The 26,710-nt window shown below is 43.3% G+C and overlaps 2 protein-coding genes across 8 annotated transcripts in view; both read left to right on the top strand.

The window, feature by feature from the left end:
• The first annotated feature begins 3,720 nt into the window (after positions 1-3,720).
• Positions 3,721-5,063, top strand: PTH (parathyroid hormone). Its single transcript, XM_053980656.1, has 2 exons — positions 3,721-3,859; positions 4,609-5,063. The coding sequence occupies exons 1-2, from the start codon at positions 3,774-3,776 to the stop codon at positions 4,868-4,870; spliced, it is 348 nt and encodes a 115-aa protein (XP_053836631.1). The 5' UTR covers positions 3,721-3,773; the 3' UTR covers positions 4,871-5,063.
• Positions 5,064-10,041: 4,978 nt separating this feature from the next.
• Positions 10,042-26,710, top strand: part of BTBD10 (BTB domain containing 10) — a 30,198-nt gene continuing 13,529 nt past the window's right edge. Inside the window, exons 1-3 of one of the 7 annotated variants that reach the window (XM_053979532.1) lie at positions 10,122-10,297; positions 17,097-17,198; positions 17,897-18,026. In XM_053979532.1, coding sequence (XP_053835507.1) covers positions 17,926-18,026 — 101 coding nt within the window. In that variant the 5' untranslated portion in view covers positions 10,122-10,297; positions 17,097-17,198; positions 17,897-17,925. The other 6 variants (XM_053979530.1, XM_053979533.1, XM_053979531.1 and 3 more) reach the window with 6 other exon arrangements.

Raw genomic sequence — 26,710 nt, 5'->3', positions numbered from 1 at the left:
GAGTTGATGTGAAGGTAGCAGAGAACACCCTACTCAAGCTTAGACCTAGCCTGAGAAAGTTTGCTGTTGTGCATGAGAAATAGTCACACACGTGAACTAAAATCTTCTAAATATTTTTGTATTTCAGCCAAAAAAGGCGCCCATGCTCCCTTTGGAAACTCAGAATCCACTGTGTTTTCCCTGTTCTTACTCCAAGGGGAGCAAAAATTGTCTTCCATAGGTCAGGTCTCATTTATAGGCACGAAAAATTCCTAAGAACCTGCAGATTTTTTTCGTCCATACTTTGCCTTTGTATTTATGTGCACAGTCCTATAGCTACAAAATATCATGAAATACCTTTCAACTGAAGAGATATTATTTGATTTTTCTATCTGTTGTTTCTTTTTCTGTGGTAATGTCTATAAATTTGGGTAGTCTTAAGCCTCTTACTGAACAGCAGCTCAGCAGTTGTTAGCCCTGGTTTCCTGGGATCAGTTCAGTAGTGCCCTGAATTTTTAAAAGGATGCTTAAGACAGGGAAAAATTTGAATCTGAACATGAATCATCCTCTGACTGAAACATTGAAAGTCCTCAAAACCATTTTCAGCTCCTCATTAAACACTGGATATACTGTGTCCAAACAAAAGTGCAAACAATTACAGTATGTGGTAAAAAAAACTACATTCATTTGGTCCATTGTCTGTCATTCTCACTTTTGATATGCCAAGTTTAGCAAACAGGGATGACATTGGGTAACTTATTAACAGCTGTATTTTCAAATAACATACTTTCTGGATATGAGGGAGAATAATCCAAATCAAGTAAGTTATTTTTTCTGCATGTAAAGCAATGCCCATTTTGAGCTGCCATGCAAAATTTCTTTAATTACCATCACAGGCTCTATTTGTTTACAAATAATGGGCACATACTGAATATTTTTATTTTTGTGTCTTCTCTCTCTTGAAATGAGCTGCATCTTTTTCAAGGCATCAAGTTAAACCATCTTTGTTTGAAATTTCAGGTATGACCCATCACTATCTTTGAATAAAAATTACATAAATTTTCTAACACTTGTCCTTTACTTCAACCTTTGCTATCACACGCTAAAGGTTCCATATGAATCCCAGGTCCCTGTAAAAAAATTACCTTGAGAGTTTCATTAAAGGTTTTGCATACGTTACAGTAAAATCTAAAAAAAGGGAGTTTTCCATTATCAACTGTGTGGAGATTAAAATCCTTGCCTGCTATGCCATTCCACTGTACATTTTTAGTCACATTATGCCTAGGAATATCCTTTTTTAACAGTTTAGTCATGTTTTAGCCTTCAGGTTAATATCCTGGTGTTTCCAGGAGCTCCAAATCTCCTAATAAAATATATTCCCATGAACCCCTGCATGCTGCATTTAAGGGAAGGATATTGCCAGCTGACAATATAATGCTGGAAGCTGGCTTTACTTTTTTTTCCTGAACTTGTTCAAGTCAACTGCTTCATTAATTCTCAGTTTACTCACAAGTCTATGAACTGAGGGAACCATGAGTTCTCTAGAGCTTTTTGGAGTTTCTGGTTCTTCCCTCCCTTTCCCCACATAATTTTACAACTCTTTATGAGATACAACAGAACTACAACATAAGCAAGAAGCATTCATGGTAAAAGCAATAATGTCTTACAAATTCTGGGTTACAATGTACAGTTGCAAACTGTTTTTTGTTTGTGGATGCTTGCTTGGGTTTTGGGGGGAGAAATACACTGGAAGTCAAAAGAAATATCTAACACAGGAAAAAATATCTTGCAGCAAAAATAATCTTTCTTCATGCATATGGGAAAATACTGCTGATTTACACATTTCACGTTTTAGAAAACAAGCAGAATTCTATATTTCTTTCCCACAATTTATAAAGTACTAGTTTTTATCTCAGCTGCTTCAAATGCCTTCATTCTACTTAGCACATTTGGGGCACTCAGGGCTATTCACAGATATAGGTAAAAGAGAGCAGTGAGGGTCTAACACCATTTCAGCAACTTTTCAGTGGCACCAACTTCTCATTAAAAACTTGATCCTTTATCATTCTTGGGGCCTCTGCTCCTTACTAGTAAATAAACTTTATATTTGACCTGGAGAGGCTATTCTTATTTCCCACAAGTATTATAAGTATTATCTTTTCAGTATTTTGTAAAAATGTTTAGTTGTAATCTTTCACTTGTAGATCACTAACCTTACTGTCTCATTTAAGTTTTACCTGCCTGCATTTAACAACTCAAAGTTTTCTTTGCAAATTCTTCCAACAGCTTCTGAGCTCACGTTATCTTGGGCACAATTCTGAATTTAAAAGTCAAACTTCCCCACAGCTGCCCAGGACTGACTTTCTGTTGAGGCCTCTTTACCCTGTAAATGAAATGTCAAATCAACGAAAGCATCTGAGGGTGGGCACATGAGGGTCAGGAGGGTGTGTGTGACAGTGACATCAACTGAGACAATAAAAGGGCTTCCAAGTTACTTAGAAGCTCTATTTTAAAGTTACATTTAAGGGGTCCACTAAACCAATTCAGTGGTCTTTAAATATACTTGACATCAAGAGACAGTCATCTGCTGACATACCCAAGCCAGAAATCTCTTAAACATTCTATCTGGTAAGTATACTCTTCTTTTTTGCAAGTTCTCTGGAAGACTTACTAGAATATTTTATCATTGATTCTTTACCCATTTTTGTGTTAGTTTCTTTTCAGACTATCTTAAAAAGTGAATATTAGTAAGATCAAACTGTTCTGTTATCTGAACTAAATTTGTGAAATGAAAAAGTCAGAGACAGCAAATGAGAAATATCTTGAAGTGAATTCAAGTCCTGAATTTATAATCCTGGGTTGGATGGACTGCCAGGACCTCATTGATATGGTCATGTAAGAGACCGTGTTATAAATGCTTTTCTGACCTAGAGCAAAGCCGCAGAAACTATGGCAAAAAATGGCATTGTGGAGTTTTGTATCTCTTAGGTTTCAGTTACTCTGTATGAAATTTCTTAAGTGGTAACAAAAAGATGCCTTTTCTGCCTGCCAATACTGAAAATCCAGACTAGAAACTGGTGTTGGAACTGCGTTGTTTTTGCCTGTTGTAGCATCATCAGTGGTAAATATTTTCTAAATATATTCCAAATGGCAGTTCTGATGATGTTGTAAAAATCAGAGGGGAAATGCAGGATTATCCCTGATAAAATGAGGGGCTTAATTCTGATTTTTCTTCTGTAACTCAACAGGGACTGGGATAACTCAGTAGAGTTATGCCTTTATGCAAAATTGTCAGGGAAAGTGTCAGCCTCTTCATTCTAAAGAATACGCAAAAGAAATAGAGAAATAGAGAAAGTTTTATTCTATATTTTTTTTTCATTTGAATAGCTATACACAAGTATTTCACTGGACTTGAAGGCTACAATGTCATAATGATGATGGTGATGACACTAATAATAATATTGGAAGACTGTGGTGCTTTTCACCCAATTATGCAAGAGATAGGTACCTAGATGATGATGATGATGATGGTGACAATGATAATGCAAGGCAGCTAAAGCTGACCAAAATTAATGGAGTTGCCCAGGAAGTAACAATAAGTTGCTCACAAAATTACTATTAGAAGTATATCCTTCATTTGCATTCCTTGCTTTAACTCGTTTCACAAAAAAGAATTTTCAAAAACTCTTGTCTGATTTTTTCAACTTTTTTTCTAATTTAAATGTGTTTGGAACAAACAGAAATAACTTGAATTACAGACTTTACATGTATTCATTTCTACCTTTGTAGACAAAATGACTTCTATAAGAAACCTGGCCCAGGCTGCAATCATTTTATGTGCCATGTGCTTTTTTACAACCTCTGATGGAAGACCAATGGTGTAAGTACATTGTCTCACACTAGATGGCTTTTGCTGCTCTTGAGAACGTGGTGGTTTGTCTTTGCATGTGTGTGTGAGTTCTGTCCCTGCTTTTGAACCCTTTGGCCAAGCTGGCCAAACTCTGTTCTCTAGAAATAGCTGTAGAGATCTCAGACACTCTGAGTATATATATATATTTTTTTTTTGAAAATAGGCAGCTGAGTAGAGGGATAAAAATCATGTAAGTCTTCTCTTATTATTCAAATTGGATAAGCTCCATGTCTTGGGGGTCTACACAGGTGAACATCTGTTGTACTGAGAGAATCTAGCTGTAACTCACACTTAGGCACTAACATCCACCAGCTGAGACACAAATCCACAGGGAATCATGCTTCCTTATCTCTAGTGATCACAGAAAACTACCACTGAATAAATGCCATAGATTCATTGATCACTTACCTAATATTATAAAAGCCCTAAGCTCCTCTACAATAGCTGAACTAAATTATAGGAACAATATTGCCACAAAACTGAACTACGTCCCACTTGTGATGCCTTCTCACTGATATATCCATTACCAATAACAAATGACCACCCACCCTCCCTCTCTTCTCCAGATGTCATTCTATGCCCTACAGATCAGCCAGGCAGCTCCTACAGCTATGTATTGTGATTCCTTACAAAAGTCCCCAAACCTGGGCCTTTGAGCCAAGTTCTGGAACACAAGAAGGGCTCCCACGGGCCTCTGTCTTTGCTTTTCTTTGCTGCAGGAGAAGGTCTGTGAGTGAGATGCAGTTGATGCATAACCTGGGCGAGCATCGGCACACGGTGGAGAGGCAGGACTGGCTGCAGATGAAGCTGCAGGACGTGCACAGTGCCCTGGAGGACGCTCGCACCCAGAGGCCTCGGAGCAAGGACGACCTTGTGCTGGGCCGGAGGCTGCTCCCGGAGCACCTGCGGGCAGCAGTGCAGAAGAAATCCGTGGATCTGGACAAGGCTTACATGGATGTTCTCTTTAAAACAAAGCCGTAGTGAGGGCAGCCAGAGCGTTGTGTCTGTCCACGTGAGCACATGTCTGTGTAGCATTGATCAAGTAGGGCATTTCATTCGTATTTATTCCAGCTGCAGTAAGGATTAAAGGCTCTGTTCAAGGCTGTAGCCCCTCTGAGTGAGACATTTCACAACCAAATTATAGAATGTATTTACAGTCTACCCAGGACCACTGCTGGGTACACTTCGGCTGATGTATCTTACAAATTGCCAGCATAAAAGGAAAAAGAAACTCAAATCAGTAAGAAAGCTGGAAAACCATTGAAGGCCAGTTCTACAACTCTTTCATGGGCAGTATTTGTGTGTAATCACCAGGCCTGCTTGTACTGTTAACCAGGAAGGAATAAATGCAGGGGAGACTGTCTCCAGAAAAGGGCCTAGGGTTAAACTTTGTTTAACTTTGTACTAATGGAAACACATAAATTAAACCCACACCTATTTTCAGAAGAAGGCCTAAAATCAGATGAACATTAATTACATAGCAAAAGCTGCATGATAATAATTTAGGATTAAAGACTGCAAACAGAAAAGAAATAGGAAAGCAAAGCTTAAGATTAAAGTACAAAGGGATAAAATTAAAACAAATTCTGAAGAATTTTGCAAAATACAGAAATGAAGGGAAGGTTTGATTAGCTTTCCCTCCTCCAAAAGATGAAACCCTGTAATTAACTGCAGAAACAGTGGGAGCAGAGATGGTAGAACATATGTAAGCATGGCCCTAACTATAGAGCTGGGAAATGATTCTACACCAGACAATTAAAACTGAAACAAAAATCTTGTGATATATACTTTTTGTCCCTCATTTTTCCCTATAAATTATTTGTCTTTGAACTTCTGTATGTTGTGCTAGGCCTCATGTGTAATTTATTTGTGAGACCAGTGGCTCTCATGAATAAAATTACTCATTTCCATACGCAATTTATTGTAGGATTGGCATCTCAGTTTTCCAGACCTCCAGAAGGAGAACCATTAGTGTGCAGAAATCAACCTGGGAGAGGACCCATTAGCTGGAATACATTCAACCTCCAAGCAGGACTCGGAAAGAATTGTATAGGGAAAAATCAGTTATGGCAATGATTTTAAAAAGCAGCAAATACAAAATTACTTTTGTAATGCACATATGTGCTCAGGAGCCTCAGTCACTTGTGATGATAGGAAGGTGTTCCCAGCAGGAATACTGGTGGGTGCCTCCACATTTGCCACTGGCAGAGCTCAGACCCAGACGAATTGCTGCTCTGAGCCCAAGTGGCTGCATGGATGTTCCCATGCTGGCTCTCATTTGTTTGTTTGATGTCTGGCACGCCTTGGGGAACCTCACAAACCCCTCCTAACTCCCCACAAATATAGATGCAACCTGCTGAGGGCTAGAGATGTGTTTGTAACCAGAGACCTGCAGGCCACCCTCTCGGCCATCCTTGTAGCAAAGCAAAGGCCCTGATGCTGGGAGCAGATGGCACAAGGGTTCTGTGCCAACTGTCTGGTTGTAGGATCGAGGCCTTAAGGTGCACTTTCTATTTATTCTTTAATCAGGCATCTGTGCTAACTTCAATAAAGAAAATTGCATTTTTGTACCTACGTCTCACTTATATATTACCAAATAAAGTGGACCAAAAGCTCTTGGACATTATGTTAAAGCATAAGAACTGACTGGCCTGTGACTGTTTGGATATAATTTAGCATTTGGGGTAAGACTATTAAGCTATTTAATTTTATGACAGCAAAATAAGCCCAAAAGTAATGATGAGAGTAATTTTTATTTTCCTTTCCATTCTTCCTGCATACAAAATCACAATGGTGGTTAAACAAAAGGTATTTACTTAGCACAAACCTATTTATGTCTCCTTACAATAATGACACATGCAAAAACTGTATAATCTTCAAGTGCCAAAATCATAAACTGTTTCATTTTGATCTAAACAAAAAATTCTATTTTCCAAACAACAATTCCTCCTAATCTTCAGCTATCCAATAGATGAATGATGATTACACAAATATTTAAAATTTCTGTACACTTACAGTATGACTTTTCAGGACTAAAGACAACACAGTGGCAGATTAATTAGTGCTAGGTAATAGCCATTAAAAATAAGATGTAATATTAATATAATTACCTACTAATTATCTAAAAAGTAGATTCGTTATGGCTTTTAATCTTAAACCTCTGATCAGTGTAGCAACAGTTAAAACAGCAAAAGGTTTGGTGTGGGGCAGAGGATGTTATCAAAAACATTTTAATGCCAAAAAATGGAAATATTCATCTTCACCTGGACAAATGTGCAGTTTTGGCCATCTCTCTTTCATAGATTGAGGGGACCAGAAAGAGGATGGTGAGAAATTATAGGGCCACTGAAACACTTATATATGATAATAAATCTCATCATAATAAATTGTAACAACAGCAGTCAGAAAAGAAATAAAAGAGGCACAATAAAGGTATATCAAATAACCAGTCCAGATGTGGCCTCACTAGGGTTGAGGAGAGGGGAAGGAACACCTTTAGAATCTGACAAAGGGCTTTTTTGGCCTATCCTGTGCAGGTGCATATTGACTGTACACACCTGTTTTTTATAGAATTCTCAGTGAAAATCAATCGTGTCATTCACTGGTGACTTATTGAAAAAAAAAAAAAACAAAAAAACACCAATATCAATATTGATCCTCAGTGGAAGCTAAGCAGTAGCCCATGAAAAAAAAAAAAAACAAACTCAACAAGCTAGTGAAAATTTAGCAAAGCCAAAATCACAAGAAGTCAAACAGAAACAAGACAGATTGTGAGATCTGTAGGTAAAACCTCCTGCTGGCTATTTGACTGATTTGGCTTTCTAAGATGCTCCTGACCTCACCTGCTGCAATTGCTGGTGTTTGGTGTTGCTTGGTTCACCACTGGGCGTGTGGCATCTGACTCCGTGCCTTGTTTGCACATTCTGACAGCTTTTGTGCCAGCTGCTTGCCCCTCATTGTTCTGCTGCTGGCTTTCTAGAACTGTGTGGTTTGTCTCTCTGGCCATTGTTAAAGGATAGAAAAGAGAATTCATTTAACAGATTCATGGTTTGCTGCCTGTTGTAGCAAGGCTGCCATCCTTTATGGGGTATTTGGATATAGCAAAGGCACAAGTCCTCGCTCTCTTGCCCCCTCTTCTCCTCCTGTCTCCAATGTGCATAAGGATTTCTAAAGTCCTTTCACCTGGTATGGAAGTCAAACCCTGCTTGCATTTAATAATGATGCATCAGAGAATATTTTGGAAAAAAGACAAATGTTTTCTTTAGATGTGAATCTATCTGGGGCTCACTATTGGGTTATTCTCCCTCCTCTGCCCCATGGGGAGTGGGAAGGGTTTAGTGGCTCCTGTGACACTTCAGTACACTGAGGGTGCCTGAATTGCGGGGCAGGATGGTTCTGCTGCGGTATTATGGAATGACAGCCACGTCTACTAATTGTATTCCTAAACAGACTGCAGATTGCACAGACTCTCTATTTCCTCTAGGGCTATACATAGAGTTGTAATTTAAATCGGGAGTCAGTTTGAGGATGAAAGCTGAGATAACAGAGACGTCAAATCACCTAAACTTTATTATATGGCAGCTGGCCCGCTATCATCCCCTCAGCGCAGCCCTTCAGGGGAAATGCCGGCTCCACAGGGAGAGCCCGGCTCTTCAAGGGAGATGCCGGCTCCACAGAGATCCCCGCTTTTCAGGGGAAGCCCGGGTCTACAAGGGAGATCCCAGCTCCTGAGGGGAAATCCCGGCTCCACAGGGGGAGCCCGGCTCCTCAGGGGAGATCCCGGCTCCTCAGGGGAGATCCCCGCTCCTCAGAGGAGATCCCGGCTCCTCAGGGGAGATCCCCGCTCCTCAGAGGAGATCCCGGCTCCTCAGGGGAGATCCCCGCTCCTCAGAGGAGATCCCGGCTCCTCAGGGGAGATCCCGGCTCCTCAGGGGAGATCCCCGCTCCTCAGGGGAGATCCCAGCTCCTCAGAGGAGATCCCCGCTCCTCAGGGGAGATCCCCGCTCCTCAGGGGAGATCCCCGCTCCTCAGGGGTGATCCCGGCTCCTCAGAGGAGATCCTGTCTCCTCAGACGGGATCCCGGTTCCGCCGAGGAGATCCCGGCTCCTCAGAGGAGATCCTGTCTCCTCAGACGGGATCCCGGTTCCGCAGAGGAGATCCCGGCTCCTCAGAGGAGATCCTGGTTCCGCAGAGGAGATCCCGGCTCCTCAGAGGAGATCCCGGTTCCACAGAGGAGATCCCGGCTCCTCAGAGGAGATCCTGTCTCCTCAGACGGGATCCCGGTTCCGCCGAGGAGATCCCGGTTCCGCAGAGGAGATCCCGGCTCCTCAGAGGAGATCCTGTCTCCTCAGACGGGATCCCGGTTCCGCCGAGGAGATCCCGGCTCCGCAGAGGAGATCCTGTCTCCTCAGACGGGATCCCGGTTCCTCAGAGGAGATCCCGACTCCGCAGAGGAGATCCCGGCTCCTCAGGGGAGATCCCGGTTCCGCAGAGGAGATCCCGGCTCCTCAGAGGAGATCCCAGCTCCTCAGAGGAGATCCCAGCTCCTCAGAGGAGATCCTGTCTCCTCAGGCGGGATCCCGGTTCCGCAGAGGAGATCCCGGCTCCTCAGAGGAGATCCTGTCTCCTCAGGCGGGATCCCGGTTCCGCAGAGGAGATCCCGGCTCCTCAGAGGAAATCCCGGCTCCTCAGGGGAGATCCCGGTTCCGCAGAGGAGATCCTGTCTTCTCAGGCGGGATCCCGGTTCCGCAGAGGAGATCCCGGCTCCCCGGAGGAGATCCCGGCTCCTCAGGCGGGATCCCGGCTCCCCCGCCCCGCCGTTCCCCATGGCCGTCGGGCGGCGCTCGCTCTCCAGCACCGCCCCGGCCCCTCAGACCGGCCGCCCCCGCTCTCGGCGGAGGGTTGCGCGGGGCGCGTATCTTGTTTCTCCGTGACTTGCTGCGATTTCGGTTTTGTTAATTCATTCCACTCGCCGTGGTATTTTCCCGTCGGGTTTTCATTCGCAGGCCGCAGGTTTCTCCCCCACCCCCCCCCCTTCCCCTCAGGGAGCCCCCCCCGGCCGCTCCCTGGCAACGGCGTCCCGCGCGCGCCCCGCCCCGCCCCGCCAGTCTCGCGAGATGCGGGCGCTGCCACCGCCTCCTCCGCGGCGCGGGGGCGGCTCTCGCGAGAGGTGGCGGCGGTGCCGGGCCTGGCGGAGCGGCGGCGGGAGGCGGCCGCGCCGGAGCCGGTGAGTGCGGGCGGCCGGGTGCGGCTCGCGGGCCTCTGGCACCCTTCAGCCCGGCACCCCGGGTGCCGCTTCCCCTGCTGCGGAGCCTTTACGATCGGGAGGGATCGCCGCAGATCCCCGTAGTCGCAGCCCCGCGCGGCGGCGGGGCCAGGCGGAGCAGGTGGCACCGGAGGCGCGTCCAGGTGGGTTGGGAATGTCTCCTGAGGAGGGGGCTCCGGGAGCTCCCCGTCTGCTGCCGGCGGTATTCTCACTCCCAGAGCCCCGCGGACAGATCTGCGTGCGCCTGCCGCCGTGCCTGTGAGTGCGAGCAGGCTGGGCACGGCTGCGATGCCTGGCTTTCGTCTCGTGTTGTTTATTGGTAGCACCTGCAGTCGCTGTGAGGCCTGTACAGAGACACTGGTGTTGCCTGACAGCCGTCGTGTAATGCCTGAGCAGTCGTTTGCCCACTCAGATGATTTCATAATGAGTTCGGTATTTCTATAATTTTTTTTTTCCCATGTTGCCATGTTTTATTTGTAGAAAATATCAGCTGTTTACATGATAAATCTGTCACAGTACAATTACTTGTTGCAGTTACCTGTCATTAGTTTTTTTCTTTACGTTCACTTTTGTCTGTAGCTACCGTGTCTGCATCTTTTCCCTTTTTATCTCTGGTCCCATTCAGCGTGTCACTTTAGAACCCTTTTCTTTCAGAATTTGGATCGAGCTCCATCATAGACCTCTCCCAGGTTTGTTGCTGTCACTTGTTTGGCTTCTCTGTCCAAAGGAATGCTTGAGCCTTGTGTCTTTTTGTTCTTTATTGCTGGCTGCCTCTTACAAATTCGAATAAATGCCTAAAGTCTGTCTTCTCAGTAGCCTTTTGACTGTTGATGTTGTTCTCCTTACTTCTGTTTGCCTATATTCTTCATGGATCACCTTCAGTGATTGATTTAAAGAGTACTTAGCTCTGTTGTTGCTTCAGCTTTGTTGATCCTTTCCCTGGAAGATGCTTTCTTTCCTTCCTAGGTTTGCCAGAGAAAGCCAGTGTCCCAGAGAAACAATTCAGATTATCAGCCTCACTATTCAAAGTTCATAACCTGGTGGTGCACACTTGTTATCTTTTTTCTGAGCTGAAACACGTCTCTGCATCAGCTGGAGTTAGATACCTGGGATTTCTATAGTGAACACAAGTACAGTCAAAAGGAACTGGATGATTTTTTCCCTTTTTTTTTTTTTTTTTTTTTCCATTGCCCTGTAGTTAAGGAAAACTGTTGCACTGTGTTTGGCAGATCTGTAAGTGTGTCTTGGACTGAGTCTCTTGCAAAACATCAGAGATTTTATTTTCTTTTCCTATTAAGACCCAGATTGCCAAAAGCCTTTGAGTATTACCCCTGGATTTGTACCATTTCTGTCTCCAAACCTCATCATGCATCCTGCCTGTGCTTGTCGTTGCCCTCTGTGCAGATGGTGCTGTTTGAGGCTGCTCTGGGAAGTGTTTTCAGCATGTTTGTGTTTGTGTGTTAATGCCAGGGAACCCGGGGGGTTAAGAAAGAAAACAAGCTAAAGCAGCTTTCACATCCCACATTAAATTCCTTCTTGAAGCCCACTTTTCCTTTTAGGCACAATTGCATTTGAAAATGGTGAACAGCTGATGTGTGGATGACATTGTGTGTTAAATTAGTAACAGATGTCATCACTGCTGGGTTTTCTGTCACTATGTTATAAACTGTGTGTTTTTGCAGCTTGTGTGCTTCAGGCTGGGGCTGCTTTGTCCTGTATTCATACACAAAAATCAGAACCTCATTCTGTCTCAGTTCCTTTCAGCACAGCTTTTCTTTAGCAATGTTGCTTAAATCTTGGCCTGGTGCTGTTGCTTATCAATGAAAGTATGTATCTCTTTAAAATATGTATAAAAGCTAATTTAGACTCCATTTCAGAGGTGAAAAACTGTGTGTATGAATTTCCTTGCTCACTGAGATGCGTTGTCACTGCTGGGTACAGCCATGGGTACAGACCTTGCTTGTTCCTTCAGGAAATGTGCTTGCTGCTCTGGTGCCCTGCATCTCATCCCTGGTGCCGGGTGGGATGGAGCCCTGTGCCTGCCTCTCTCTGTGTGTTGGAAGGCCACCAGTGGCAGTGGCAAGGAGCTGGGCTCTGCTCCCTTTTCCTGCACTGAGAGCCACGACTCTGCTTTTGGAGGCAGAAGTTGCTCCATTCACTGGGCTTTTTACAGGTGGAGCTGGGCAGGTTTTACACAATGAGCCCTGATTGAGCTGGGGCTGGCAGTCATCTGCCTCTTGTTTTTTAGGCTTCCAATGTCAAATATCTGTTCTATGATTGTGTTCCCTTTGGGAATTAAAAAGTTAAAACTTGCGGTCTAGTCACTAGATATCTGTTGTTTATGCTGCTGTGGATAGGAATACCATCAGCTTCCTGTGACTGCTCAGGTTTTTTTTCCCTTTTTTTTCTCCCACTTGCTTATTAAGATGAGATTCAATCCTGACCTGCTGTGTTAATGTTGAGCCTGTATTACAAAGGATGTCTCTGAGCTGTGCTTTAATCAGTGTCAGTTTGATCACATTTCAGTGATGATGGTTTATAAAGCTATTTTATGTGGCTGAATTGTGACTGATGTCTGCACTAGTTTGCAAGAAACTCACTTGACAGGTATGGATTTCCATGGTATGTGGTGTTTGCATTATGAGCATGTGTCCTTTGAACTGTATTTCTTAATTAGGGTGTAATGTCACCGTGCTTGCATTCCCGGTAAATCTGACTTGGAAGTTCCTTTTTGTTGCTGCTGCTTTTGTGCTTTGATGACTAGAGGCAGTGAACAGCAGACTGTCACCCCTTACAGAAAGTCTAAATATTTAATCTGACTCTTGGAGTTTGTCACAACTAATGCCAGGTTTTGTCCTTGCTGGCGACTTGTGTGTTGGAGCTTCCCGATTATCCTGGGTCGCCTTTCCAGTGCACTCTGCTGAGGGAGCAGGTTAGAGCAGAGGAACTTCTGAAACCTGTCCTACTTTTGGAAATGCTTCTGACCAAAGCTCAGAGCTGAGTAGAAGCCTGGAATGTTACATATTAGTTATTTGAATGTTGTCCTCAGTACTGACAGCAGGAGACATCAGATCTTTGTTCTACCTGATGAGTTGGTGGCCAGAAGACATCTTGGCCCTCTGCCTCAAAATTGCAGGGTATAGTAATCATAATTTTTAGTAAGACTCCAGATTTTTGCAGCCTACAGGTATTCTCAGCAATTAAAGTGTGACTAGCTGGCTTGAAATGCATTGATGTTGGTTTTGATTAGCTTTACTTCTTTGCTGAAAGATATCCAGAGAGCATTTTATACCCCCTGCTGGCCTGCAGTGCCTTGAAAAATGCAAGTCCTGCACCTCAGGGAACTGCACGTCCACCTCTGTGCAGCACCTGATGTTGTCTGAATCTTGCTTGATGTGTTCAGCAACCTTTATGCATTCCATCTGGTCATGGCACAGACCTGATGAATATGCTTTAAGTATTATTTAAAATAATCTGTCCAATATCTATCACAAATTGGTGTATGATACATCCTTTCATGAGCTCCTTAAGTAGTGCTGTAAACACATTAATTACTGTATTTTGCAATGTCTGGGGTGGCTCTACCACGTTGACTTTTAACTTCTCAAACCCTTTTAACTTCTCAAACCCACTCAAAGTACACTCTTTACAATTCCCTTGTATTTCAGTAGCCTACAACTTTCATAAATTAGTGATGATTCTGGCTTCAAGTTGATGTTAGCAAATCTGAAGTGTTCTAGCTGTCTCTGATGAAAGCTTTGAAAATTAAAGTCTGCTTCCTGATTTCCTATTATTCCCTGTGATGATTCTCTGGAGTATTTGCTTTCTGCAGAAGGGTATGAAATCATTCTTTACACCTGGAGAATTACTAATTAGCTAATCAGAATGTCAACCACTTTGGCCAATATGCCAGTGTTGTGTGATCTGCTGAGGGTATTTGGATTTGATTCTTTATTTCATGTGCTCCCAGTGCCTTTTCACCTTCAACAACATTTCAGATCTAGTTCCTTGTTTTCATGGAAGGCTTAGAGTAGTATTTGGGGCCAGGTACTCTTGCAGGGATTTTTTTTTTTTTGTTTGTTTGTTTGTTTTTCTTTTTTTCTTATACACAAGGTCAGAATGTTCCTCAAAACATGCTTTGTTTATTGCCTGCTGTGTGAATCCATGAAAAAAAAAAAAAAAAAAACCACAAAAAAAACCCCAAAAAACAAACCACAACTGAAACATTATTTTCTGCTGCAGGAAAAAGTGGGTGTTTAAAAATTAATCAGGATGACTGGTTAGTTACTTCATAGAGTTTATGCAGCATTTTCTAATTGAAAAAAGAAACTCTTTCTGACAGAGCAAAACAAAAGAGTTCTTTGTTTATAGTTTTAGTCTAAAGGTTTGTTAAAACTTAAAATTGAGAAGTACATTTATTTATAATCTGCACAAAAGCACTATCAGCTGTGGTCAAGGAGAAAAATTTGGCTGTGTTACAGCAAATTGTTTTTTAGAGTAGTGTTAATTGTTGAGGTCCAATGGAGTGGAGGATGGAGGGAAGACTGTTCATAGTGTGACATGCTTGGAACTAAACAAGAAGTTTCACAAGATGTAGCTTTGGACACTTGGAATTGTTTCCCTTCTTTTCATAGCTGTGCCCTGATTCTCAGTTGGGTGCCAGCCTGGCACTTCATCAGTGACACTGCTGGGGTTCCCTATGAGCTGGGAGAAGGGAATGCTGTTGTTCATGGGAAACAATTCCATTTGTTTGTTTCTGTCCTTCTGTGGCATCTCGTGTTTGTGAGGGCTTCAGCATGGAGCTGCAGAGCAAAGCACACGGAGGAGCTGATCCTGCTCTGAACAGGCTTTTTTCTTGAAGTGTGTGTGGACCTGCATCTTCCTGTTGAATTTTCATTGTAAGAAAGGTGGGGAGGAGGCAGAGAGTGTGAGACAATTTCAGGAAGTGGCTTTAAATTGGCCTTTCAGCTGCAGTTCTCATAAAAACAACTGCTTTTGCACATCTTTTGAGTACAAAAGCTGAATTCAAATGTTGGCCTCTATGCAAAGAATCAGAACTGGGTGCTGAGTGCCTCTTTGTCCTAAGGGACCTGCTTTGGTGTGTACCTGAGAGGTGAGGTGTCTATAAAGCTCTCAGGTGGTTTTAAAGGGAAGAGAGGGTTTGTGGAAAGAAATGAAAGCTTGTAAACAAAGCTGTGGTGCTCCATGAGCCCTGAGCTGCTGTGGTGCTTTGGCAAAGCCTGGAGTGGAAGCAGGGCCCAGGAGAGGAGGGAGCTGAGTGATGGCACGGTGGGAGCTGTGGTGTCCCTGGGCCATTGCTGCTCCTGGCTCCGTGGTGTCCCTGGGCCATTGCTGCTCCTGGCTCTCTGATGTCCCTGGGCCATTGCTGCTCCTGGCTCTCTGGTGTCCCTGGGCCATTGCTGCTCCTGGCTCCGTGGTGTCCCTGGGCCATTGCTGCTCCTGGCTCTCTGATGTCCCTGGGCCATTGCTGCTCCTGGCTCTCTGGTGTCCCTGGGCCATTGCTGCTCCTGGCTCTGTGGTGTCCCTGGGCCATTGCTGCTCCTGGCTCTCTGGTGTCCCTGGGCCATTGCTGCTCCTGGCTCTCTGGTGTCCCTGGGCCATTGCTGCTCCTGGCTCTCTGGTGTCCCTGGGCCATTGCTGCTCCTGGCTCTCTGGTGTCCCTGGGCCATTGCTGCTCCTGGCTCTCTGGTGTCCCTGGGCCATTGCTGCTCCTGGCTCTCTGGTGTCCCTGGGCCATTGCTGCTCCTGGCTCTGTGGTGTCCCTGGGCCATTGCTGCTCCTGGCTCTCTGGTGTCCCTGGGCCATTGCTGCTCCTGGCTCTGTGGTGTCCCTGGGCCATTGCTGCTCCTGGCTCTGTGATGTCCCTGGGCCATTGCTGCTCCTGGCTCTCTGGTGTCCCTGGGCCATTGCTGCTCCTGGCTCTGTGGTGTCCCTGGGCCATTGCTGCTCCTGGCTCTGTGGTGTCCCTGGGCCATTGCTGCTCCTGGCTCTGTGTTCACACGCTGCTGTTGCCGAGGGCAGCAAGGCTCGCTGTGTACCTGGCTGGAGAGGAGAGGCTCAATCTAAAGAACACAGTTTGTTTCAACTCAGGATACAAAGTGGTTTTATTCTTGTGTGGCTTGTGTGCCTGGTATTGCACCTCTGTTGGGAAGGACTGTTCCTGGATTTAGAAACTCCTAGTCTCCTTAATAATACTTCTTCTGTTCTCACACAGGTTGTAGGTTTCTCCTTGTTTCTCCTGATAAAAGTGTGTAAATCCTACAACCTTCTCTGTGTAATGTCCTCACACACTGACTGTGGTTTGCTAACCTGACTTTCCAGGTAATACACAATGAAATGCTTATCAGGACCTTTTTTTTTTTAATCAGAAAGTTGAGTATTTCCTGTAATTTTAAATGAAATGTTTTTTCCTTTTCCTGACTCTATATGGATGCCTGACCATAAGTGTTCCAATCAAAGTGCATTTCATTATAGAAACTGTAACAGGAAAAAGACCCAACCCTGTGGTGGGGACTGTATACTTTGTATTAAACCTGTTTGCTTGGGTAAAACTGAACACGAAGGCAAAACTTGGATGCAACCAACATTTTTAAGAAGCTTGTTCTCTTCTTCCCCTGTAATAAAAACTTCGGGGTCTAAATTTAGCTAGGAGAATCTAAATTTGCCAGGAGAGCTATTCAATTTTCCACGACTTAAAGGACAGTTTATTTGAGAAGTAACTTTGTTTTAAAGAGGTCTCAGTTGCTTTGGGACTCACTTCCACATAGGATAAGTTTCACTGAATATAATACAAGTCTATTAAGGGTGGGGTGAGGTAGAGAGACAATGTTTCTACAATATGTAGCTTAAAATTGTAAAGAAACATAATAGATTTGCCCTTACGTGGAAGGTTTATCTGTCTGTAATTCAATTTTTTTCCAGATGTTGTGCAGTCATCAGCTGCTCACTTGTGGCTGCTTTATCATTTTTGTAACCAGATCGTGCTGAATTGTCCAACTCTGTTGCTACAAGTGTCACTTAGAGGTATGATTGAACACCAGTCTTTGGAGATTGGCTGTCTCTGCTGACAGTCACAGAGTGGTTTGAGCTGTGAGAGAATTCTAAAGGGAGTTCAACATGACATCAGACCCTATTTAAGGAAGGGTAGTTATTATATCTATTTTATTAAAGTTTTGTGACTTCTCTGCAAAAGTCAGTGAAACTGGACCACATGGAGTGTTTCTAAGGATTGCTGTTGATTGCATTTTGTAGTGAGGACTTGGATATAAATGTTAATTCTGTTTTCCTCTTGGTCAGCCATTCCAATTGTAAAACTGTTGGTCTCTGTTCTCCACTTGGGATCCTCCTTTGAATTAACTTTATACATTTGAAAGAAAATCATGATATGTTTGTCTTGTGTTTTATAACCAGTGACTTTTCTGTTTGGGCACAGTGAATTTAACTGTTGCAAAATTTAATTTGCCTGCCACCATTTATAGACCTATATTTTTTATAACAAAATACTCTTTTTAGTGCAGGTATCAGCAAAATGTGTAAAATACTATTGTCATGCAATTTCTGCTTCAGCGTATCCTGTTTTTCTGTAATCTGCATTTAAAAAATCAAAACCTAACAACACTAAATTCTGCATGTCTGACTTTTTTTTTTCCTCTGTGGCATTACTTAAAGGTAAACACTGCTTTCTTAATGTAGGTTGTGAGTGCTGCATGTGTGCTTTTCAGAGCAGTAGTGTGAGGAAGCTGGCAGTGGAATGGCAGGACGGCCTCATCCTTATGACAGTAACTCCAGTGATCCAGAGAATTGGGATCGGAAATTGCATAATAGACCTCGTAAACTTTGTAAACATTCAAGGTAGGTGCTGTGTCCCATCCATTGCATCTCAAAAACTACACTCAAAGTCCATCCTAAAGGCTACTGTATCTGGTTGTGGCAAGTCCTGTCATAAACGTTACAATTCTTCTTCAAAGGAATGCTTCTTAATTATTTTAAAAGATGTTTTCTGACCTGATTTGTCAGCTTCCCCAGTCTGTGCTTAGATTTGTTTTGCCATGGGTTGCATTTTAGTCCTTTTTTAAAAAAGGAAAAAAAAACAAGAACAACAACAAAAAAACAAACCTAAATGCCTTGTGTGCATATCAAACACTGGTTGAGTGATTAAATATATGATTTTTTTGGGAGTGCTTGCTGGGTGTTACATCCCTAAAATATGTGCAACTAGTCCATGGTGAGAACTAATAGTTGCTTGCATGCCAGTATCACTCTGTGTAGCACTTTCTTTGTTAAGCTGTGTGTCATATCTTGCTTTTGCCTGCATCCCTCACAGTAAGAATGTTTTTTTTTAATGCTTCTTGATTTGACAAAATGATGAAATTAGTGTTTTTCCAGTGTACAGTGTTCAAAAATGAACTAAGCAAAGCAGTTAGTCACCTTGCAAATGTATGAGAAGAAACATATTGCTAGAAAGATATTTAAGCATCCAAATAAGTGTGTATCTTTCAAGTACTCTGCCCTTTTAGAAGTGCTAAATATAACTGAAACGTCTCTGTAAACGAACTAAAATTGTTAGTTATTCAAGCTTTCCTACTGGCAAGATGATAGGGAAAGAGCTAAGGACCATATTCAATACCAGCTACTCACTTCACATTTTGCTTGTATAGGTGCAGAACTGGACTCAAGTGTTGTCCAAAGTATTCTCTAGGCAATTAATACTGTGGGTTATTTTCCTGCCATTAATTCCTGAATGATTGTGAGAAATTCAAGAGGGCAGGACAGAAGAATGCAGCAGTAATTAAAAGGCTCATAGGGAGACCCATGTAATTAGAGGCCTGTGCTGTAAATAATGGAGTGGTTAAGGCAGACCCGAGGAGGGTGGCTGGTGCTGCAGGTCCGGGTAGGTTTGTGGGGTGTAGCTTTATACAGCTGATGTTTTTATTCAGGGTAGGTTTGGGAGTGTAGTTTTATATTATTCAGGGTAGGTTTGTGGGGTGTAGCTTTATACAGCTGATGTTTTTATTCAGGGTAGGTTTGTGGGGTGTAGCTTTATGCAGCTGATGTTTTTATTCAGGGTAGGTTTGGGGGTGTAGCTTTATATTATTCAGGGTAGGTTTGTGGGGTGTAGCTTTATACAGCTGATGTTTTTATTCAGGGTAGGTTTGTGGGGTGTAGCTTTATGCAGCTGATGTTCTTATTCAGGGTAGGTTTGTGGGGTGTAGCTTTATGCAGCTGATGTTTTTATTCAGGGTAGGTTTGGGGGTGTAGCTTTATGCAGCTGATGTTTTTATTCAGGGTAGGTTTGGGGGTGTAGCTTTATACAGCTGATGTTTTTATTCAGGGTAGGTTTGGGGGTGTAGCTTTATATTATTCAGGGTAGGTTTGTGGGGTGTAGCTTTATGCAGCTGATGTTTTTATTCAGGGTAGGTTTGGGGGTGTAGCTTTATACAGCTGATGTTTTTATTCAGGGTAGGTTTGGGGGTGTAGCTTTATATTATTCAGGGTAGGTTTGTGGGGTGTAGCTTTATGCAGCTGATGTTTTTGTTCAGGTGCTGGTGTCTGGGGGGCAGCTGATGCTGCTCTGTTTTTAGGATTCCAGTGTGGCACAGCCTCGGCAGTGAGCAGTGTGGGTAGGACAGGGCTTTGTGTGGGAGTGAGGGCTGGGCAGTTCCCTGCTGAGCCCAGTCCAGGCGGTTCAGCTCTGAACCTCCCATGACCAGGGATCTGGAATGGAACCTAAAACTGAAACGGGTGATGGGGGCTGTTAGGAAGTGAAAGGGGCTCGTTAGCAGCTGCTCTCTGAGGGTCTGACACCTGCAAACACCCAGGTGCTCTGTGTGACCGAATTCAGCAGGGAGCCAAGGACACAGGCCTGGTTTGTCTCCTGCCAAGGACACAGCCATGTTTGTCACCTGTCAAGGACATGGCACTGCCACTGCAGGGAGACTGGGGAGCACAAGCCTCCAGCAACATCATGTGGTCGAGAGGGCTCTTGGGTGGGCAGAGGAGTTACTGCAAGTCTGGTGTCAGCAGTTCAGAATTGCCTCTAATCAGCATCTGCCCTGAAGGTCCAGAAGCTACTGAGTATCTTCTGAGACAGGGAGAACCCAAAGGTTGAAGAATGACTTCTGGATTAGTCACAGAAGTTATGGTGATGAGCTGTAGTCAGCAGGCAAGTTTGAAATAAAGTGTGGTAGCTGGGAGCTGCAGCTGGGTAAGTCCAACCCAGAGGAGCAGGACACATGTCTGACCGTGTGTTGTCTGGGGTGGATTATCTGTGTTGGGGAACTGTTTCAATAAAAAGCTGTGCAGCTTTCTGCAAAGATTATTCGATGCAGACAGGAGTTAACTCAAGGACGTCCATGGCCTGTGCTTTTCAAAAAAGCTGCTGTTGGTTATTTCATGCAATCTGAATTCAAGGGTCACACATCAAAAGGTAGGAAATCTATGCCTCAAAGATAATTGCAGCTATTGGCCATATTCTGGCAAAACGTAATTTGTTTCCAATGCTGAACAGGATTTTAATGGAAACTGTATGCTAGGGATATAGTACTCGAGTTAACATCTGATAATTTAATTTTTTTTCCCCAAATAAAGTGTTTTAGGAAATCTTTGAGAATGGGAATCTAAATAATAGTTTGACGTTGTAATGGAATAAGGGATAAATAAGGATAAATATTTTGTTACCTTATTCCTTTGAGATACTGGATTACTTCAGAGAATCTAATTATTGGAAAATGGGGTACTTTATTCAAAAGCCTGAACAAAGTAATTGGATTTTGTGTGGCTGAATATGGACATATTACTGTTGTTTCTGACTTGACACTTTTTCCTCCAGACAAGTGAAAGTCTATGTGAAAAATACAGTATGAGGGGAAAAAATGCATTTGGAAGCATAAGTTGTAATAATACAACTAGAACTGTTATGTTAAAATGTTTGAGTACTCCAGTCTTGTTTGTCTTACTCAAAATACTCCTTGTTATGATTGAGAAAGAGAGTATTTCTGGTTTGGAAAACATAATGGTGAAATAAGAGCTTTGTAATAAATAATCTCAACAAAGAAGTAATATAGGAGATAGATTCTTAGCTTGTCACTTCTTGGTGCTTCGGAGTGTTTAATCCTCCGGCTTTAACATTCTTAAAATAGCTTAGATAATTTTCTTGACTCATAGAAAACATAATCTAGGGCTGTGAGCAGCCCTGTGTGTAGGGCTTGTGTAGCAGCAAGGAAAGCCACGGGTCTGTTTGGGGCCGAGGACATGGGGCAGAACTGTCCAAAGGGGAATGGATTGAATCCTTGTATAGATCAGCATTATATCCTGTTCTTTCTAGTTTAGTGAGTGTCCAGTTTTATAAACCTGCCAAGTTGTGCTGTTGTTTTCTCTCCTCCTGTTTCTTACTTGTTTGAGATGGGCAATAGAAGGGAAAATTCAGAAGGGAGAGATGTGGAAAATAAGGACTAAAAATATAATGCATATGATTCCTGGTATAAATCTGCTGAGCCTGTCAGGATTAATTTATATGGTGTTAAAGATGACTAAATAATCATGCAAACAGTCTTGTTAGTCTAAGCTATTACAGAAAATTCTTGCAGATGCTTTTTATTTAAGTACCTGAATAAGATGGAAGAAAATGTTCAGGAACCATATGTTGAATTAACAGTGGTGAAGGTTTAAATAAATGGTCTCTGAATTCATATTTTCATTATTAGGTGTTGCAGTTCCATACTTTTTATTCAATTTTTCATCAGTTATTAGTTTTTTTAACTAGTTTCATTAGTTATTAGTTTTAAATTACATATAATTTCTCTATAGTGTTGGAGTTTTGGTTGTTGTTGGAAAACTTGAATTCTCTTGCACTGAGAGCTTTTTCTAGAGTTGTAGTGAAAAACCTTTGGCTTAAATTTGCCTCTTCAAGATTTGTCCTGGATTTTTCTGTCTGCTTCTGTTTTAGTCCCTTTTGACAGTTTCTTGTTTGTTCATTCTGTTTAGATATTATTAGATCCAAAGTCTTGCCTGCTCTACTGCATTTATGAACAAAATGTGACTCTGCTTTGATTCTGTTGCCATGACTCTTGGATCTTTGAAAATCTTCAGTTGCTTTCTAAATCTTGTCCATAGATGAGAAGTTGTTGTGCAGATGCTAAATGCTGGGAGTTTTTTTCCCCCCAATATTGTTTCTGCCTGCTGGGAGGGTGCATTCATGGGTTGTGAATGGAAGGACCACGAGTCTCAGCATTTTGTAAAGTACATGAAGCATACACGAACAGAAGAGTTCCTTTCTCATCTGTGGAAGGATATAAGAATGTATAATCTGTTTTCCACTGTGGGACAGGCTTTATTTCTCTTCCTGTGATTTCTGCAGTTGAACATTTTGCAGCATGGGGCAGGCCTGCCCAAGGCATGGCATGAAAATAATGAGTCCCTGTTTTGCCAGGGGCTCAGGTCATACTGTGCATCCCGTGCTTTCAGTCACTGCAAACATGCCTAATTGCAGCCTGGTACTGGCAGATCAAAATCTCCTCATTCAGGCTTTGTAGGCACCAGGATGGAAAGCCCTCAGGAGAAACTGAGATGGGCTGGGAAGAGCTGGTGCTGGAATTCAGAAAAATGGGCTGCACTCAGTGATAACTTTCAAAAACACCAGTCTGTTAATCTTCTGGAAGGTACCCAGTGTATAGTGAGTGATCAGAGTTGTGAGGACTGAGGTTTTGATTTCCTTTTTGACATCCTTTATGTCTGCAATGACAGCTTATTGACACTGCTGAGAAGGGAAACCTAGCAACTTCCAGGGCAAAAGCACACACTAAATCCTCCTGAACCTCTTCAGCACCCAAATTGCCTTTCCCAAATGTTATCAGATACTATTTCTGGTGGACTTTGGGACACAAAGCACTGTAGAAGTGAGTATACTCAGAACTAGAATTTTTTTATGGACAACTCCTCATTGTTTGTACCTCTGAGAATGGAAACTGTAATGGCTACATAGTTTGTGTTTGGTCCCAGTTCTTTTGAATTTGAACTTCTAAAGCTGTTTTTTTAATAAATGGGGACCCTTTCCACTTCTAAGGAGGATAATATTACTCTGAGTTTTAGTTTGATTTTTATTCAACATCCATGTTGAAAATGCAGCAGAAATTGGTATATAAATAAAGGCAACCAATGTTCTTTTATGAAAGTCTTGTGTTTGGGAGCTTGGTAGAAGTCATAAGGTGTGAATATGTTCCCTCCTAAAGGTTAAGTCCTTGCTGCTTTAAGAAATCCCTTTGGCAACTGAACACTCTGCTCATGAGATCCTTTCCTGAAATGGAACTGCATTACTAAGAAGTACATTACTCACGGCTGAGAGAACCCACTGAAGACCAGAATTATGTGAATATTAAAGAATTTTGAGGGTGGAAAGTGTTGACAGAGTTTCTGCTTTGAGCTGAAGGAAGATCCCGTGGCAGCCCCCAAATTAAGCAGAGAGAATTCTTTCTGAGGGGTTCCTCACAGGGAGCCCCAAGTCAAGTGTGGCTTCTGGACTGTGTCTCTGTAAGATTTTGATGGGTGCGTGTCCTGTCCTGAGAGGTGATTTTGTGGGATTTGGGAGCCAAGCCATCCATGGCATGTTTTTTCTACCTGATGTGGGAGTAAAGAAGAAAACACATCCTAATTCTGCTGTGGAGAAGAGACTCCATTTAGGGAAACAGGGTACTTTCTCTTGCTGCTGAGGGACTATTCTGTTAGGGGCAAAAAGTGCCTGAGAGAGGTTTTTCCAGCATGCTTTTCATGCAGCTTATTATAGCTATGTCTTCTTTGGTTTATATTGAAGGGAAGAAAGGGCTTACAAGGTTGATGGTTATTCTTCCCCTGGGGCATGGGGAGGGTGCTTGTGTGAACCATCACAAGACCCTAAAACCAGGAGAAAATTCACTGGTTTGGGTAATTGAAATTGTATGAGCAGAAATTTTCCTTCCATGTGTAAAGAGCTGACTCTTCAGCCTGGAGTGCCGATGTTCTCCTGCCTTTCTAATCACAAGTCTCTTGTTTTTCCTACTGACTTCCCTCTTTATTACAGCAGTCATTTGCTGAACAATCCTCCTCATTTCTTCAGCTTGCATCATGTTTTAATTTCCACCCTACGACATCTTGATTGTTATTTATTGTAGGACTTACTTTTAAGCTATTCCTCCAGTGTATTGTGACTCCTTAAAACAGCCTGCAGACACTCTAAAAAGAATAATTTAAAGAAAGCTGTCTCATAGTGCCTAGTTATCCTCCCGCCAAAAAATCTTTAGAAAATTTTACCGACTTGTGTATTAATTTGCTTTGTTGCTTTTTGTGCTTAGTGGGCTTGCCTTGATGATCTATTGATGTGAAAATGCACAATGATTTCTGATCAGTAAATGTACTGATTGATGTAATTATACACTAGCAATGTTTAAGTCATTACAAAGAAGAGTAATTTTTCCCTAGCTTAAACTTGCTGGAAAAGGGGTGCTTATAGTTAAAGAACGGAGGTTTTCCCCTTTACTCAGCGCTGGTGAGGGCACATCTTGAGTGCTGTGTCCAGTTCTGGGCCCCTCAGTTTAGGAAGGATGTTGAGATGCTTGAGTGCGTCCAGAGGAGGCAACGAGGCTGGTGAGGGGCTTGGAACACAAGCCCTGAGAGGAATGTTTGAAGGAGCTGGGGTTGTTTAGCCTGGAGAAGAGGAGGCTCAGAGGTGACCTCATTGCTCTCTACAACTTCCTGAAGGGAGGCTGTGGACAGGTGAGGTCGGTCTCTTCCACCGGGCAGCACTGACAGAACAAGGGGACACAGTCTCAAGCTACGTCAGGGAAGGTACAGGTTGGATATTAGGAAGAAATTTTTCACCGAAAGAATAATAAAGCACTGGAATTGTCTTCCCAGGGAGGTGGTAGAATCACCATCTCTGGATGTGTTTAAAAAAAGACTGGACATGGCACTTGGTGCTATAGTCTAGTTGAGGTGTTAGGGCATAGGTTGGACTTGATGATCTTAGAGGTCCCTTCCAACCTCATTATTCTGTGATTGTGTTTTGCTGTCTTGTTCCCAACAGGCTCTTGCTGTACTTGCTTATGAAGTCGGTGTCAGGTGCATTCATTTTAAAATTAATCCGGGCAGACGTTACGGGAGCAGTCGGACCGTGCCCTGGAACTCGCGCGGCTTTGCTGTCGGGGCTGATCACGGCGCAGCGAGGGCCGTGCCGGGGCAGTGGCCGTACCCTTGTCCCGGCGGTGCGCCTGTGCCGGAGCCCGGGCGGCGGCGGGACCGAAATAGCTGCGGCAGCCGGCGCTGCCTCCCCGCCCGTCAGCGCGGGCCCAATGGCTGCGGGCCCGCGGGAGCTGCGGGGTCACACGTCAGCCGCGCAGCACGCACGGCTGAGTCAGGCTCCGCCAGAAGCCCGCTCCGCAGCCAGCGGGCTGCGCTCCGTGCGCTGGAGAGCCGCGGGCGCTTATCCTGCAGGGGAAAGATGATGGAGGGAAAAGTGAGGCTCGCTGACGGTGCCGTGAACTACTGAAGAAATGATGGAAATATCAAACATGCTGAAGTTAACAAGTTATGCCAAAGGATGCTGATCTGGCTTTCAAAGCTGCCTTTTTGGAAGGAGCAGAATTCCTTTGTGCTCTGATTCCGAAATTGTTCCCATGCTTCTGTGTTTCCTCCCTGATAGACACGAGAGGAAGGTGCGTATTTGTTAACAGGAATAACGTGTGGGCATTATTCAGGAGAAGAATGAGGAAAAGGCGAAGTACTGTCCTTTGTGTGCACAGGTCAATTGAAATGTCTGCTGCTGACAAAGAACAGGCTTGACGGGGAGGAAGAGGGTCATAAGCGCTGTCGTTGTGTAAGTCCTGGCAGGATGAGCAGAAGGATTTCTTCTAAAGCCTCGGAGCATGGCAGCTGTAACTTAGTGCATAGATAAAGCTCTATAGCCCAGTTCTACAAGTGTCGATTATGGGAATCACCCTAGCAAAGGGTGGATCTAAGTTTATATTTTAAGGCCAGTTAATATAAGTTTTAGAAGATAGATGGGGGGAAAAGGGTGAAAGTCTTGGTTAATTTTCCACTGCTGCGTTCTTTTCATTTATTTAAGGTTTCAGGGTGGGTTTGGGAGTAATAAGTATATTGGTTAAGCAGCATAATTCTGTGTAGACATGAGCTGGTTGTATAAAACAAGTATATTTATTGGCAGTATTCAGTAGGATGCCCATGGAGTTTTTATGTTGGAATACATGCTAATTGTTTTGGCAGTAGGATTAATTCAGTCTAATGACTTCTTCTAATAATTAGTAATATATTCAAAGCAATCTGTTGTTATGTATAAAGACAAATTGAAGCTCTCCTTGCACAGATGACTCCAAAGCATCATTAAATTGAAGAGCATTTACATTTTTTAAAAACAGCTCTTCCCTTAACTACAAAAATAGGAAGCATTTACCAGTATGACAAGTTGCCATTTTGATGGTACTTTTTTTCCCTCCTTCACATCATATTAAATAGATTTGCTTAAATAAAACCTTGAGCTTATTTGGTTTTCT

The sequence above is a fragment of the Vidua macroura genome, chromosome 6 (assembly GCF_024509145.1).
Source record: "Vidua macroura isolate BioBank_ID:100142 chromosome 6, ASM2450914v1, whole genome shotgun sequence".
Classification (NCBI taxonomy): domain Eukaryota; kingdom Metazoa; phylum Chordata; class Aves; order Passeriformes; family Viduidae; genus Vidua; species Vidua macroura.
This window is presented reverse-complemented; position numbering and strand designations above follow the sequence as displayed.

What these genes read in the sequence shown, in the direction of transcription:
- PTH (XM_053980656.1), top strand. Translation starts at nt 3,774, where the DNA reads ATGACTTCTATAAGAAACCTGGCCCAGGCTGCAATCATTTTATGTGCC. An exon ending in TCTGATGGAAGACCAATGGT is followed by an intron (nt 3,860 to 4,608) that starts GTAAGTACATTG and finishes TCTTTGCTGCAG; the next exon opens with GAGAAGGTCTGTGAGTGAGA.